This window comes from Natrix helvetica, assembly GCF_964273705.1.
Source record: "Natrix helvetica genome assembly, chromosome: 1".
Classification (NCBI taxonomy): Eukaryota; Metazoa; Chordata; class Lepidosauria; order Squamata; family Natricidae; genus Natrix; species Natrix helvetica.
This window is the reverse complement of record NC_138548.1, coordinates 38,334,659-38,349,174: the sequence shown is the minus strand read 5'-3', so window position 1 is coordinate 38,349,174 and position 14,516 is coordinate 38,334,659. Positions and strand designations below refer to the sequence as shown.

General features: G+C 43.1%; 1 protein-coding gene across 4 annotated transcripts in view; it reads left to right on the top strand.

The window, feature by feature from the left end:
* Window positions 1-325: 325 nt before the first annotated feature.
* The window catches only part of MARK3 (microtubule affinity regulating kinase 3), a 79,256-nt gene continuing 65,065 nt past the window's right edge, over window positions 326-14,516 (top strand). For all 4 annotated transcript variants that reach the window (XM_081938111.1, XM_081938109.1, XM_081938110.1 and 1 more), the window contains exon 1: window positions 326-1,323. In XM_081938111.1, the coding sequence (XP_081794237.1) occupies window positions 1,267-1,323 (57 nt within the window). In that variant the 5' untranslated portion in view covers window positions 326-1,266. The remainder of the gene's footprint in view (window positions 1,324-14,516) is intronic.

Sequence of the window (14,516 nt, the reverse complement as noted above, 5' to 3'; positions counted from 1 at the left end):
CATTCGCACCCGAGTTCGGTTACCGGTAATTAAAAAAAAGGATCGAAACCTGAAATCTCACTTGAGATTCCTTATCAGGATTCGATCCTTTTTAATTACGCGGGTGACCGCGCAGACCTGTCAAAAAGAGGAGCAGCCCAAGACTTCTCCTTCCCCTCCACGCGAAAAGCGCTCCTCCTCCTCCAATGCCCCACCCCGCCACCCCGCCAAAACACCTTAGCAACAAGAAGCGAACCAAGCACGCACGCCTGCGCCTGCGCCCTCGCCCTCCTCCCCCCCTCCTCCTCGTCTCCTGTCCCTGTGTGGAAGGGACGGTCTCTTCCGGTTCATGTAGGAGCAGAGGAAGCCGGGCGGCCATCTTGGATCATCCGGGAGCGGCGGCGTTGTTGCCGCCGCCGCCGCTGCTGCTTCTAGTGCTGTGGCTACTGGTTGAGAGAGCCGAGGGAGCTGGTTTGGCGGCGGCGGCAGAGGGGTTCTCTTCTTTCAGTGTTTCCAACCCAGGCTGTGACGGAAGGGTCTTTCTCCTTGGGTCTGAGCCTTCCCCCTTTGGGATAGGGGGTTGGTAGGCAGCGAAGGACTTGGGAGTTCTCCTGGAGAAGAAGGAAGAGGAGAGGGCGCAATTAAGACATGAGAGCCCGAGGCCCGGCGAAGCGATCCGTGTAGAGTTAGAAAACGGCTAAGGGCTTGGCCCGCTTCCCTTTGACCAGCTCGGGGGGGGGGGTTGTTCTTTCGCAGCCGACAGTGGTTGCGCGGAAAGCGGCGGCTGCTTCCCCACTTTTCCTTCCTCAGCAGCCTGCTAGTTGGGCTGTACCGTAATTGCTGCAGCGCCTGCCCGTTCCCATCTCTCCCGGCTCCCCGCTTTTTTTTCTTTCCTCTTTTAACGGCACCGGACCATTTTTTGCCCCGTTTTTCTTTTGGTGCTCCATGAGAATCTCCTCTAATCTGTCCGTCCCCACCTTCTTAAAGACCCTAATCTCTCTATAAGATGATTGCTGAAGATTCCCAGAGGGATCTAATGCTCCATTATCAGACTGGAAGATAGATGAGAAAAAGGGTGGTGGAGAAAAAAATCACCCCAAATTTCTCTTCCCCCGTATTGCCTTTTCCTTTGATGGTGGCACTTGATAACTGCTATCATGCTGTAAAATCACATTTTATTTGTAAATATATATATGTGCTCGGAGGGAGGGAGGTGTTAGGATTTTTTTATTTTTATATAATAAATAGTTGGATTTTGCCATTGCAAACGGTGCTTCAGCTAAGTGAATGAAAATGTCTACTAGAACTCCATTGCCCACGGTGAATGAACGGGACACTGAAAACGTGAGTGCGCTTAAGGATTCTTCATTAAGGTGTAGTTTCATAGTAACTGAATACTATTTTAATAATTAACGTCTATCATACAAAGTATAAGTGATAATGCAGATGCTTAGATTAATGGGGGAAAAACCTTTTGTCCTCAGTGAAAAAAAATCAACGTAAGGAGGTAGCATATAGAGAAATAGTCTATGTTCATTTAAAATATAGCTTACTATTACATAGGGAATTCTCTACTGCAGCAACCTTTGTTTCATGGAAGCTGAAAATCTGATAATGGTTATTTTTTACAGGTTGTTTGTTGCCAAATGTCAATTGCAAGAAAAGTCTTATGAGGCCTGCCTGTTGTAATAACCTCCCTTTTCTATTGTTTTTGGAATCCTGCTTTTTCTCTCACTTCTTTTTCAAAATAAGTCTCTCATGCTTTAAAAAATGTTTTCAGAAGACAATGGAGAACATACGTTCATGGACATAATATATATTAGTTGCTAAAAAGAGATCATGAATACATATATTGTGAGAAAGAATGGGTCATTCGTCCTGACAGATAATGAACAGTATCACCTGCAGTAAATAAATATATCTAATTTGTATTTCCTTTAACTATTTAAACTTTGATACTGATATGCAGTTGGGTAATATTCACTTGTTTCCTTTTTGGGTGGTAGTGAAGAGGAATTATCCATCCTTAAATTGTACATTTGCTAATTTCATGCATATTGAAAAAAATGCTATTATGATCTATATTGGATAAAATCTGGTATTTTTAACAATGTCAATGTCAAACAGACTAAAGATGTTTTGTGGAAATTTTAATTGAAAAGCAGACTATGTTGAACCCATGCATTAGTCTTGGTCTGTCACTTTAACAGATAATCAAAGAAATCCGCTACTGTAGAAGAAACATGTTGATTGATAGAGATCTTAAGTCATAAGAAATCCTTCTATCTGTATTTTGTTTGATTGCAAATTAATAGTAAACTAGAAGCTTATTAGGTTCCAAGAAAGGAAGATGTTAAGTTCCATTAGGATTTTAAATGTAGGAATGAATGTTTTATAATGGCTTTTTAATCAATTTGACTTATTATTCAATCAATTCACTGCTATTTATTGAATATGACTGAACCAGGTTTAGACACAAGAAGAAAATATGTTTAGAACAATTACATTATCAAGGTTTTGTATTCACTATCATTGTTGAAACTTTTATCCTTTATTTACTTTAGCTCTTGATACAACTTGTAAAATTGTGTTCAGCAAGGGTTAAATGCAAAAATTCAGCTATAGAATATTTTGAACTTCAGTTCAAGCTTTCAAAGTTTCATTTTATATAAAATTGTTGGGAATTAGATATTTCTGTAAATCATGGTCTCTCTGAGAATTATTTAGTAGGATTATTCATATGGACTTTCCTTAGATCTTTCAGTGTTGTTTACATCAATCACTTAATATAGTTTAGAAGTCACATATTAAGATTGCCTTTACTCTATACTCTAATACATTTAATGATGTTCCAGAGTATATGAATACTTATGTAGCTTATTAATGTACCATTGTTATTGTCAGTCTGAAGTATGCATGTATCTTGAGAAAAAACATAGTAGGGATTTAGAAAACTGGGGAGCAAATTTTCTATGCTTCTTTGTTTCTCAGCATATTATGTGTAATTGTATTGTGGCCTGCAAAAGAAGCAGTAGACAAATCTGGCTTGTTGTATGAATGTAACTAATATAATTTTAGCCTGTCTTTGATCAAACAAGAATAGAATACACGATTCTTAACACATTTTAAATTTCAGGATGTATATTTATAATTTCAATTGTATATAAACTTGCTTTTTTCCTTAATACCTAATGTTGAAATACTTCCTCATTGTAAATGTGGCAACTCTAGTGGAGAAGTTTTAAGTGAAATGGATTTAAAATGAAAAGCACCTTATCAAATTCTTAGGAATTCAGTACTTTGGTATTTAAAAGTTTCATTCACATTCACTGGGAGTTTAGGATTTTTATTTGAGTTGTGTTGAACAAGTCTTTGTAGTCTGATTCAGAAATAGTATGAGACAAATAAAAAATTATTTAAAAAAAAATAGTATGAGACTATAATGAGTAGGCTTGCACATCACACCAAGACTAAAACAAATAACATTGCTTAGCACGGCAAATGAATTTGGCTTTCATTGTGAGATTCTATATACAGTGCTTTCATTCATATTTTAACATGAATAAATGTGCATTTGTATTCCAGCAATATTTTTTCACTTGCAACATCCATCCTGGGGAGACTTTCACATTTGATATTTTTCTTGCCAGTCATAGCTGTCGTGTATGTGTGTGTGTGTGTATATGTGTGTGTAAACCTAAATTTAATGGCCAATCCCTCTTCAAGTTTAATACATTTTTGATACCACTGGAAACATCCCCACAAAATATTGGACCTGACTATTGTATCCAAAGTAGACTAAACAAGGTATTTTTTAAAAAAGAGAACCTCCATTAAGTTTATTTAAATGTCATTTGCATCATTATGATAAACTAGAACATTTGGGAAATATGGAGCTCCTTTACACAAATGTTCTATTAATCAACGATTCATTTGATTGTACATGGAAATAACTCTTGTTTTACACAATATTCTTAAGAATATTTAACATACATCTATACATCTTATTGTCTTTGCACTGTTCCTAAAATAAACCTAATTTATTTTAGATAGAGTGTCAGTTTGGTGTGGTTAAAGCATCAGGCTAGAAACTAAAAAACTGTTCCCACCTTAGGCATAAGGCCAGCTGGGTGACTTTGGGCCAGTCATTCTGTCTTAGGAAGAAGGAACTGGCAAGCTACTTCTAAAAGTGTTGCCAAAAAAACTACAGGCTGTTGCCAGACGTTCAAGACACAGATTTAGTTTGTTACTGAGTTTCTTCTAGACTATATTCTTGCAGTGGCTTGGGGCTGCTTTCCCTAGTCTGATATTTGCAGATGTATTGCACCACAACTGCTATCAAGCCTAGTTAGCGCAGTCAATAGCTATGCTAGTTGAACAGAAGCACAGTTGTAGTCTAAGACAGTGTTTCTCAAACTTGGCGACTTTAAGTCCTGTGGACTTCAACTCCCAGAATTCCCCAGCCAGCTATGCTGGCTGGGGGATTCTGGGAGTTGAAGTCCACAGGACTTAAAGTCGCCAAGTTTGAGAAACACTGGTCTAAGACTTCTGGAGAACCCCAGGTTGTGTAAACTTGAATTGTGGTAATTTTGAAAACATTGTTCTTATAAGGCATGTGCTTGAATTGTGTTTTTTATGGGCACTGTGAACTAACTACACATCTTACTCAATTATTAAAAGACCCATTTGTAGCATGAAATAGATGAAATCAGACTTTGCTATGGCACCGTAAAATGTGCCATAGATCAGTTACTGTGTTTAAATTAAAAAATAATAAAATGTAAGTGATTTATCAGTATCGCTCTTTGAAACAATGCAGTATTCCAACGTAGTGCCTTTGCCATGCAGACTTTCGCAGTAGTCCAGGGTCTTCATAGTAAATTATGTACTATTAATTCATAAATCAAACTGCCTCTGTTAAGTGACTTGTTTTAAATGATATTGTTTTAAATTATATAGTAGAGGTTAGGACATTGCTATAGAATGTGAATCAAGTGTATTTGCTGATGCATTTTTGTGAATTTATAAACTGCTTCAGTCACTGGCAGTCACAACCAGTATATAATCACATATAATTTATTTTCATGATGCAGTGTTAATGGCTTTTTATTTGGAAGCTATTTCACTGGAGAGCCAATTTGGTCTAATGGTTTAGGCATTAGGCTAGAAACAGGGAGATCATCAGTTCTAGCCCTCCCTTAGGCACGAAGCCAGCTGGTGACCTTGGGTCAATCACTCTCTCTCAACCTTAGGAAGGAGACAGTAGTAAACCACTTCTGAAAAGCCTTGCCAAGAAAACTGCAGGGACTTGTCCAGGCAGTGTCAGAATCTGACATGATAGAACTGAAGAAAAACAATCCACTGAGTTTATTAGAGATGGAGTTCTTCTATAAATATTAATGCAGTTGTTTTGGGAATGAAAACCAAGCATAAATTATATTTATCATCTTAGGGATACTTAACAGTTATATTCACATTATACAATTTGTATATTGGAATGTGGAAGTTTCACAGCATTTTCTTATTGATGTTTTGGGTTTATTCAAAAGCACTCAAATAATATAAATCTCTCTCTCTCTCTCTCACACACACACACACACTTGTATAAATAAATAAAAGATTAGAGTTGACATTTGACCTTTACATTCCTAAATTCCCAAGTTAACATATCTTTGGGATTTTATCTCTAAGAGATCTTTGGGTGCAAAAATGACTTCTTAAAATAGCCTTATGTGGCATAAGGTAAAAGTAAAGGTTCCCCTCGCACATTTGTACTAGTCGTTCCAGACTCTAGGGGTGGTGCTCATCTCCGTTTCAAAGCCGAAGAGTGAGCGCTGTCCGAAGACGTCTCTGTGGTCATGTAGCTGGCATGACTAAATGCCGAAGGTGCACGGAACGCTGTTACCTTCCCACCAAAGATGGTTCCTATTCTTCTACTTGCTTTTTTATATGCTTTCAAACTGCTAGGTTGGCAGAAGCTGGGATAAGTAACAGGGGCTCACTCCATTACGCAGTGCTAGAGATTTGAGCCACCAAACTGCTGACCTTTCTGATTGACCAGCTCAACATCTTAGCCACAGCCACCGCATCCCTTTATGTTGCATAATGAAATTGAAATCTAAAAAGATATTTTCTAACACAAATCCCAGAGCTTTGCCTATTGAATGTTATTATGGTTTCATACGTAATTTCTAACAATAGCTGAATAAGAATTGACCTAGGTCCGTGGTGGCGAACCTATGGCACGCGTGCCACAAGTGGAACGCGGAGCCATTTGTCAGGGCACGCGAGGCGCTGCCCTGTCAACTAGCCAGCGCGCATGCGCGTGCTGGCCAGCTGACTTCACCTTTTTAAAAGCTATTTTTCGCCTTCCCCAGGCTCCAGAGGCTTTATTAGGAGCCTGGGGAGGGCGAAAAGAGCCTCCCCCGCCCCGCCGGAGGCTTCAGGGACCATCCCTGAAGCCTTCGGAACGCTTAAAACCACCCTCCGAGCAAACCGGAAGTGACTTCCGGGTTGCTCGGAGGGTGGTTTTAAGCGCTCCGAAGGCTTCAGGGACCGTCCGAGGCTTCCCTGATGCCTTCGGAGCACTTAAAACCACCCTCCGAGCAACCCGGAAGTCACTTCCGGTTTGCTCGGAGGGTGGTTTTAAGCGTTCCGAAGGCTTCAGGGACCGTCCGAGGCTTCCCTGATGCCTTCGAAGCGCTTAAAACGACCCTCCGAGCAACCCGGAAGTCACTTCCGGTTTGGTCGGAGGGTGGTTTTAAGCACTCCAAAGGCTTCAGGGACCGTCCGAGGCTTCCCTGATGCCTTCGGAGCGCTTAAAACGACCCTCCGAGCAACCCGGAAGTCACTTCCGGTTTGGTCGGAGGGTGGTTTTAAGCGCTCCGAAGGCTTCAGGGACCGTCCGAGGCTTCCCTGATGCCTTCGGAGCGCTTAAAACGACCCTCCGAGCAACCCGGAAGTCACTTCCGGTTTGCTCGGAGGGTGGTTTTAAGCACTCCGAAGGCTTCAGGGAAGTCTCTGGACAGTCCCTGAAGCCTCTGGAGGGCCTCCGGGGGGTCGGGGGAGGCTCTTTTCACCCTCCCCGGGCTCCTATAAAGCCCCTGGAGCATGGGGAGGGCAAAAAAAAAACATGTAAAAATGGGGGGGTCGCGCGTTTTGTGCGCATGCGCACTGGGGGGTCGCGCATTGCATTATGTGTGCGGCACGCCTGCACTCGACCCCCCTGCACTCCCCCCACTTGTGGCACGCGAGCCAAAAAAGGTTCGCCATCACTGACCTAGGTTGACAATTTTATTGATGAATCACGCTTGCCTATGTCTTATTCTTAAGTTACTATATTTACATTTAAGTGCTGATGACAGTAAGAATGTAGTCTGATCAGTGAACAGACTGATCAGTGAACAGACTTGGCATGATTGAGACAGTATATCAGTTTGTGAAAAAAGCAGCTTTTTTCTCTCCAGTAAGTAATGATAAAGCTAGAATGTTCTTTTATGCAAAATAACGCATTTGTTTTAGTATTATTTATTTTGTGCAGGAGATCCCCTCAGTTCCTTGATCCCCTCAGTTCCTAACTAACTCACTATTTATTTTGTGATAAATCCAAGTATCCACATCATGGGAAATGTGATGCATTTTGAGTACAAGGATGCTCAAAGCAATTCTTGGCATCTACCAAGTCTCATTTGTTATTGTTTTTTAATTAGAAAAATAATATTGTGAAATTGGCATGCTGTAGAGCAGTGTGCCAGTATCTAGTAATATTCTCATTTGTAACGTGGTTGGCATCCTTTTCCAGCATTCATGCGATTTTGTGAAATGGGGCAGTCATCCAAGTATGTAAAACTGAAAATAAAAATTACAAAAATTTCCCAAGATTTCAGTGATGAGATCCCAAAGGAATATTATATTTTCATGTAAGAATGTAAAAACCTTTTGAGAGTTCATCCACTTTTAATGGTATTTCTTTTAATTATTCTTAAGGTGCAGGGCCTGCATACTTGAGGAATGTTATAGAAATCTTGGTGGCTGGGGGTGCCATTCTTCTGATTGTGTCTTGAAGAATGATTCTTGGCCACACTTCCATAGAAAAAGTGAAAAGTAACAAGGTGATCCAGAATGTTCTGTGACTCTGGAAGGAAGTTCAGAGAGCACATTCATAAGCTTGCCTTCTAGTAAATTGATATTATATAACTGGTTGTGTCCATTACAGTAGTCATTAACAACTCTCTGACATGGACCATTGTATGTGCTCAAATTTCCAAATACACTTCCTCAAAATGGTCGCTGATTGTTAACTTGGGTATTCAGGCAACCCAGATATATGACATAATTTAAGTTTGAAATATGAGTGCTTTGTGATTACCTAATTATTATATATCATTTATCATGATGATGTTATACCAATGACCAAAATTAAAATTGCTTCTTAGTTGTTGTAAGCCACCTAGAGTCACTGTGGTTAAAAATGTAATGAATAAATAAATAAATTGATGCAATTAAATGAAAACTAAGAAAAGTACCTCCCAAGATATGACTGTAAGGGCCATAGAAGCCTCTGGGCTATGAGGAGATACATAATGCAAACATTTAATGAATTATTCCCAGTTCTTTCTCTTTGGCATAGTGATGCCCAGCTTTGTCACTCTTGTTCTGTCTGGTGATTGGCTATGAATAGTATTTTATACTTGGAATGCATGTGTCTTTGACCTATGCTGTTAAACCTTCATGTGAAATACAGGAAGGATCAGCTGCTTATTTTTATTGATCAATTTTGCTTGCTTAGTGGTTGCTGAACATGCTATTCCTCTTGTATTTTTTGTGGTAGTGCAGTAGTTTCCATTCAGATTTAAATATTTGTTGGGAAGAATTTTGTTAACGTGAATATAGAAAAATATTAAAATATGTAATCAGAAAATTGAACTGTTCATAGTAAAGTGATGATCCTGTGGTAAATATCGCCTACTCAATCCGGTCAATTAGTTTAATGACTTTTAATACTGTAGCTACATAAGCTATAGCTACAGAACACAAAGTGGATCCAGAGAACGGAGGTTATATTGTATTGGACATTATTTTACTTTTTAAAATGCAGCATGGTTTCTGGTTACAAATTCACTGGATGTTTCAAATCTCTCTTATTTTACTTTGTCTGTTCAATTCCTATAGCTGCTCATTTCAAGCAAGTGAGTGTAGTAGTCCAATACGTATGCCTCTCTAGCATATTTCCCTTAGAGATGATTTTATTTACAAAAGAAACTTTATTTTTATCCAAAGGGTAGATTTGCACATGGGAAAAAGCTAAGTAGATAATTCAGCTGTTCAGCAGAAACATATATATTAATGGTCTTCTGTATTAAATGCACCTCAAAATTTCAAGCCAGTGTACTATTTTAGTCCAACATGACTGAAGAGCACCTGATTAGAGAAAAGTAATTGAATGTATAGAAATTCAAAGGGTGCATAGATTATTGCTAAAGATTATCATACTAACATGATTCTGGTATGACATTCTGAAGTTCAGGGTAAAGATGATGATGTGCCATCATTTGATTGTGTTAGCAATCACATGGATTTTCTCCATAATGATCTATCCCTAACCGGTCCTTCAACTCCTCCAATCACGCAACTATCATTGCTATAACTGAATCCATCCCCTCTTGCTATTGGTTGATTTCTTCTCTGATTTGCTTCCATATTTACTAGCATTAGAGCTTTCTCCAGAAAGCTACAGTAATATTTCATATAATGTGAAGTAGGTGAAGCCTGGCCATTTGTGCCTCAAGTGAGTAAGTACTATGAGTTGATCAGGTGTGAATCATTATACTAATCCAAAACTGGCAACATGTTATGTTGAAGTATCCCAGGCTTAGTCCACAGGTTAAATCAATCTCGCCTTCTGTTTATGCTAATCTGCAGACCAGGTAAACATTGATAGATTGCTGAATCTGAATTGTTTGGTAGGGTTGTGGTATATATTTGGAGGGGTGCTTCATGAAGCAGCCAAACTACTCCTTTGAACCAATGATTGAAATGTCCAGGTGTCATGGCCTCAAAAGCTCAGGTCATTCTCACTGAGATTGCTCTTGAAGTTGGCTCACACAATATGGGAGGGCCTTGAAGCGGTCATGGGAAACCTCTAAGAGGATATGCTGCCTTAACATTTTGAGCAGCAAGTTTGGACAAGCATTTTTATCACTTTGGAAATTATCTGCCAAATGTTTGTCACATGCCTACAATATAAAAAAGGTATCCTCTCCGTTTTTATAATCTCTATAAAGTCAGTATTTGTGGATCCAAATCATTCCAGAATCTATCTCAAAATAATAAATAATTTTTATTATTATGAGATAATAATAAAAATAATTTTAAATTATTTTAAAATAAATAATTTTGGGGTTTAACAAAATAACAAAGCTAATCTCTGAAGATTGAAATCTGTCCATACCAAATCTTGGTAAGCAAGAAATAGAAATTCAGAATAATTATATATCCTGTAGAGCATATAAAATTAATTTCATTATGACAAAATTGTGCTGAAACTGTAATTCTATTGCAGTGAATTTCTACTTCAGTTAGGTACTGTGTTGTACACTGTCCCCAGCATAACCCTTTTAGTTTATAACTTTTATAACCATCCTATCATCTCTGATATTTAGGGCATCAAAAAAGAATCTCAGAATGAGGCAGGGTAGGAGGCATTTTTCATTGTTGCCCATGCCATCAAATCAGTAATTTAAAAAAGTGTGTCACCTGGCTACTGAATGTTTGCCTACTTCTGTTTTAAAGACAAAAGTCCTAAAAAAATAGAAGATTGGTAATAAATAAGGATTTGCAGATGAATATTGGGAAAATGTAATAAATTATGAGTAGAACTAATAATCACCATTCAAATGTCATGTTGTAAATTGGGAAAAGTTTCTGCTGCATTCCTTATCCTGGTATAAAAAGAATCTGTCAACAAAGAAAATTGATTCCTTGCATATTATTTAAAATAGTATGGCAGTTGGTCTTACCTGAACTGCTATTTTCGGGGCTCGGACAGGAGGCCCCAGTGGATGGTATTGTCACGCCTATTTGGCCACGAGATTGGGATGAAGCTGAAGACGCACGCCTCTGTGCTCCACCCTTTCTTCTCCAGTTCATCGAAGTGAGCTCCCCTGAGACCTGAAAACAAGTCACAAAGGAGAACTCCCACCACCCCAGTTATTCTATTATCGAGGGCGGGAACTGGAACCTCCTGTCCGAGCCCCGAAAATAGCAGTTCAGGTAAGAACAACTGCCATTTTCCGGAGCGACGAACAGGAGGCTCCAGTGGATGGGACCTACCAAAGCTAAGTCCCATGGGCGGGGAAATAATGGTCTGCAATAACCTGCTGTAGCCCCCTGCGCCCAAATGCTGCATCAGCCAATGCGAACGCATCTAACCTGTAATGACGGATGAACAGCGATGGGGAGGCCCATGTAGCCGCTCTGCAAATGTCGTTTATAGGAGCCTGGGAGGCCCAAGCTGCTGAAGTGGCGGCGCTCCTTGTTGAATGAGCCGTGATGCCAGCCGGCACCGGCAGCTTCTGGGATTCGTATGCCAGGGAGATAGCTAGGCGGATCCACCTGCTAATGGTGGAGGGCGTAACTCTTTTACCCAGGGCTGAAGGTTGGAAAGATAGGAAGAGAGCCTCTGACCTCCGAAAGGAAGCCGCCCGCTTAAAGTAAATACTCAGGGCCCGTCGGACATCCAAACGGTGCCACTGCTGCTTCCGTTCCCTACTCGGGTTTGGGCAGAAATCCGGAAGGATAACCTCCTGGGAACGGTGGAATCTGTGCACTACTGGGGGGTGCAGGTTGGAGACCCCCCGAAGGAACCTCTTTACAAGGGCTAGTTGGGTGAGGGGGACCGGACCCTCGCCTGGGATGATCGTGGCAAGGGCAACTAGCTGCCTGGATATGGTGCCCCTGGCGATCCCTTTATCCAGGCCGTCCGGGATGAATTCCAGGTCATGAGGCACTGAGGCCCTGGTGGGCTCAATCTGATTCCCCTGGCACCAGGTTACAAAGGCAGACCAGGTGGAATCATAGACTCTCGTAGTGGATTTCCTGTGTGAGGCCTCTATGGTCTTAATCACCCGCAGGGACAGGTGGGCCCCTCTCAGGAGCTCCCCCTCAACTTCCACACGGCTAGTTGCAGTCAGTGTGGTTCTGGGTGCCTGAGTTTCCCTTAGTGCAGCTCTATTTCCCCCTCCGGGATACGCCAGGGAGGTCAGACCGACAGGATCTTGAGGTCCGCGAACCAGGGTCTCCTCGGCCAGTAGGGGGCCACTAGGATCAGCTCTGCCTCTTCCCTGACTAGTTTCTGAACTACCCCAGGGATGAGGGGAAGGGGGGGAAACGCGTACAGCAGCCCCTTTGGCCATCTTGTGCAAAGGACATCGACTCCTTCCGTTCCCCGAGCTGGGAACCGAGAGAAAAACCATGGCAGCTGGGCGTTGGCCGGGGTGGTGAAGAGTACTGGCCATCCAAACATACAGCAGATGTTCTGGAACAGCTCCTGGGACAAGCTCCACTCTCTGTTGTCCACCGTCTCTCGACTCGGCCAGTCTGCCTGATGGTTGTCGATCTCCATGATGTGTTCCGCCCGGATCAACCTCAGGTGTCTCTCCGCCCAGATGCCCAGTGCCATCGCCTCGTTGTGCAGCACCTTGGATCGTGTACCGCCCTGACGGTTGATGTGAGCTTTGGCTGCCACATTGTCAGTGAGGACCAGGATGTGATGGCCCTCGACGGAGTTTCAGAAGTGCTGAAGCGCCAAGTGGATCGCCTGGAGCTCCAACCAGTTGTTGTGTTGGAGCTGCTGCCAAGACCACTGACCCTGCATCAGCTGGGATCCCAGGGTCACCCCCCAGCTGAAGAGACTGGCATCCGTGGTGAGGACGAGGCGTTCCTGGTCCCTGAACTCGCACCCCTTCAGCAAGGCTGGGGACAGCCACCACCTGAGGGAAATCAGTACCTGAGGGGTGGCCTCGACCTTGGCCGGTGAGCTGCTGGTGTTGGCCCTCTGGAACGGTAGGAGTCGCCACTGCAGGGTCCCGGCCTGCAACCGTGCCCACGGTACTACCTCGATGCAGGATATGAGTTTCCCCAACAGGCTGGAGAGAAAGGCTCTGGGAACATAACGGTCCCTGCGGACCTGTTTAATCATCCTAACCAAACTGGACCTTCGGTCTGGGGAGAGGAAAACCTTCCCTGAATGGGAATCAATCACCGCTGTTGCAAACCTTGTGCAATTCCGGAGGAAATTGCTCTTTCTATGAGGTTCTGTAACCCCTTTGGCAGATTGTCCACATCCAGAGAATCCCAGCCGGAATTCTCTGGGTTTAGAGCTACCCCAGCCTGGGGAGCAAGTGGAGGCCTGGGTAGGGCCTGATCCTTTAGGGGATCCACATTGGTGCAGGGATCCTCCAAGTCCATGTCCTGGTCTTCCAGGAAGAGGGGAGGAGAATGGGATATATCCCCAAATAAACTCCCTAGGGTATCTGGGGAACCTGGGGGGGGGGGTTGCCAGTGCAGGCCTCACTCCCCAAGGGGGATCTGGAGCGAGGAGGGGAAGCACTGAACTTGCCCTGTAAGGCCCTTAGATTTTTAGCCCTGGAGAAGGTTTTCGAAAGGGCCTTGTGCCTCCTTAATTCGTCCCTCTGGGTGGCACAGGAGGGGTGGGGGATGGAAGCCTTCTTGGCCCTGGCAGAGGCATTGGGGTGCTGCCTGGAGGATGGGCCCTCCCCGGGTGAACATGGGGGAGAAGGGGACCTTCCCACCTCTCCCGCCATCTTGGCCACATGGGGATTGAAAATAAGGAAAAGCTACTCACCCTCCTTGCACAGTTTCCTGGCTCTCTCTCTTCAGCTGGAACAATTAAAAAAGGAGAATCAACGCAGGCTCAATTGCTGCTTCCTCCTCTTATGGGCAGCCCCTGCCTCAACACTGAGATCTGTGTGCCTGGGGGTTACCTCCGAGGCTCGGCTTAAAAGGGCTTCGCGCGCTCTCCTCTGCTCCTGCACCACGTGCACAATTAAAAAATATATTCCGTGCTCTTCTCTGCGCTCTGCTGCTTGCCAGGCTCGATCCCAGCCGCTGAAGACGTTTTGCGAAGAGTTGGGGCAGTGGGAGACCCTAGGGCTGGGAATCCCGAGCTTCTAGCCTCCAGATCGCCCAAAAAGCCCCCAGAGTCAGTGCCACGTGTTTTGCAGTGCCGGAAAAACCGCCGCAACCTCCAGCACTCTCTCCGACTCCAGGGATACAAAGTCACTCCCTCGTGGCTAGAAGGAAACCACCTAGAGCTACTCACAGGCTAGAGAGCTATTCACAGAGACTTCAGAGGCAAGGACGTTCCAGTAGATGCAAAATTGCAGGAGAAGTTTAAAATAGGTCTCGTTATTTAGCCGGACTGAGATGAACTGCAGAAGAAAGGGTGGAGCACAGGGGCATGTCTTCAGCTTCATCCCAATCTCGTGGCCAAATGGGCGTGACAATACCATCCACTG